At 40.1% G+C, this 2,387-nt stretch overlaps 1 protein-coding gene across 1 annotated transcript; it reads left to right on the forward strand.

Annotated features, from left to right (window-relative positions):
• Positions 1-228: 228 nt before the first annotated feature.
• On the forward strand, positions 229-1,547 carry LOC137934221 (uncharacterized). The gene is made up of 2 exons (XM_068778496.1): positions 229-972; positions 1,044-1,547. The coding sequence occupies exons 1-2, from the start codon at positions 229-231 to the stop codon at positions 1,545-1,547; spliced, it is 1,248 nt and encodes a 415-aa protein (XP_068634597.1).
• Positions 1,548-2,387: the final 840 nt, after the last annotated feature.

A 2,387-nucleotide genomic window follows, 5' to 3' on the forward strand; every position in this document is an offset into this window, starting at 1 on the left:
TTGTGTGTCAATTATTGACATGGCAGATGACGTGGACGTGGATTATGTAATCAGTCAAAAGCAGTCAGTTTTTACTGTAGTACTCATGTAGGATCCTGACCGTTAAAAAAACTTGATTTTATCAAATCTCTATAAGAATGTAGTCCATATCTTGAGTCGCCAGAGTCATCTGGATAGCCAAGAGACGGAAGAAAAAAACGCTTCAGATTGCTACCTGCTGTCATCGAAATGGAGACGGAGAGATTATCGGAGGAAACAGAAATTTCTGTCGAAACAACACATCACTCGGAAGAGCAGATTGCAGAAACCACCAAAGCGGATACCATTATAGACATCGAGTTGCTGGAGAAGCTTACGAGCATGTCTCAAGAGGAAGTGGCGGAAGAACGGGGCGCTTGTTGTATTTACCGTGTACCTTCTTACATAAAGAACTTTGATCCCGAGGCTTACATACCCAAGTTGGTATCCTTCGGGCCATACCACCACGGCGAATCTCACCTCTTGTCGATGGAGAAACACAAGCACAAAACCCTGGCGTCTGTGTTGAAGAGATCAAAGAAATCTCTCCAAGAATATCTGACACTGTTGAAGCCCATATCAAAGCGTTTAATGGAGTCGTACAAAGATTTAGATGACAAATGGAAAGAGCAGGATAAGTTTTTGCAATTGATGGTGCTTGATGGAGTTTTTTGGTTGGAGATGTATAGTGTATATATTGAGAAAAATCAACACTGGAAGTTTGATTATGGCGAAAATCATTCACTGTTCAGTTCCAGTGGAGCACCCTTTGCCCTATGTATATTGCAAAATGACATGATTTTGCTAGAAAACCAGCTACCAAATTTTCTACTGGAAATTCTTGCACAACAGTCAGAGGAGGAGCAGGCAGTGCTGAAATTTGAAAGATGGGAAAGACGAGTTCAGAAAGTCAAACCGAGAGGGCAAGCGCTTGATCAGGAGCTTATCAGCAAGGTAAGAGTAGATTTATGTTATTTGATTCATCCTACTAATCCCTAATGGATTTCAACTCGATCCACCTCCAGGAGCCCCTACACTTCCTGGATTACCGGAGGAAGCGGATGATTGGATTCGACACTAGAGAAGGCATCGTGTTCAGGAGGAAAGATAAAAGTCTTCCATTGATGGGCAGTGAGTTTTCTGAGAAAGTCGGGATCCAACGCCACCAAAAAATCTCGGTGAATCGAAGAAGTGAAATATGGTTGCTGAATATGATGGCATTCGAGCATCAACATGGTGTAGGCTACAAAATCAGTGCCTATCTCATCTACGTGGCCTCTCCTGATAACAAAGAGACTGCACATTTCCAGAAAAAGCTACGTCACAGTCTGGAGTACAAAAAGGAAATAGAGGAATACTACATGATGAAGATGAGGCCGAGAAGATTTGATCAGTGGAAAAAAATACTTCTAGAGAATTACCTCAGTAAACCATGGCTTCTATTCGACGTTGTTTACTCTATATTTTTCTTGAACCTTCTCACCACGATCAGCACTTACTACACAGTTCTTTCTTATAAAAAACAGTGATTTATAAAATGAGATGCGTGGTGGTGACTTATTATTTGTCCTTTGGCTGCAAGAATATTAAAAAACCTATTTAAGTTTAAAATTATTTAGGGGTGGGGTGGCATCGAGGTGAGCCAAACTAGAACTTGCATATGTTTGGCCTTGGCATGATTTGAATACTTGCTCAAAATTTGAATTGACCTCAAAGCTGGATGAATCCATTGAGTTCTTTCGGATGAGCTACGTATTGTTCCAACCACCTTTTTAAATATCTGTCCTACTTGGGGTAGCTGGAAAATAAAGAGAGTTGGCTTGAGCGGAACCATGGAGAAATCAGTGCCTTTCTCATCTTTATCGCCTCTCCAGGTAATGAGGAGAGCGCAGTTTTCCAGCAAAGGCTACGTTACAGTCTGGAGTACCAATCGGAAATAGAGGAATGCTACCGGATGAAGATGAGGCTGAGCAGATTTGATATGTCAGAAAAAAAAAAAAAAACTTGAAGAGCCCATGGGATACGGTCAATTTTGCTAACAATGGTTTCATTAGAAATTCTGGTTTCTTATAATTTTTATTGGTACGAGAACACTTCGTTAATAATGTAGATTTATGACATCATTCCATAATGAAGATTTATGTCCAACTCATGACCAGTGAAAATGTAATAGGATCATTTTCTTAGCTCGAGTTGTCAAATACACATTTTCGATCATCTCCTGATGCAGCCTCTCTTCCTCTTATACACATATGGTCAAAAGTTAATTAATTGACCATTTATCCTTATATGTGTTATAAGAGATTTTTTACGGTGCACATGCAAACGGAAGCGAGTTAAGGATGAAGTGGACAAAAAATAACTCAAAT

Source organism: Aristolochia californica, unplaced genomic scaffold, assembly GCF_029961685.1.
Source record: "Aristolochia californica isolate CCGP_79_NKW_82.1479 unplaced genomic scaffold, dmAriCali1.0.hap1 SCAF_6, whole genome shotgun sequence".
In the NCBI taxonomy this organism is placed as follows: Eukaryota; Viridiplantae; Streptophyta; class Magnoliopsida; order Piperales; family Aristolochiaceae; genus Aristolochia; species Aristolochia californica.

What these genes read in the sequence shown, in the direction of transcription:
- LOC137934221 (XM_068778496.1), top strand. Translation starts at nt 229, where the DNA reads ATGGAGACGGAGAGATTATCGGAGGAAACAGAAATTTCTGTCGAAACA. An exon ending in ATCAGGAGCTTATCAGCAAG is followed by an intron (nt 973 to 1,043) that starts GTAAGAGTAGAT and finishes ATCCACCTCCAG; the next exon opens with GAGCCCCTACACTTCCTGGA.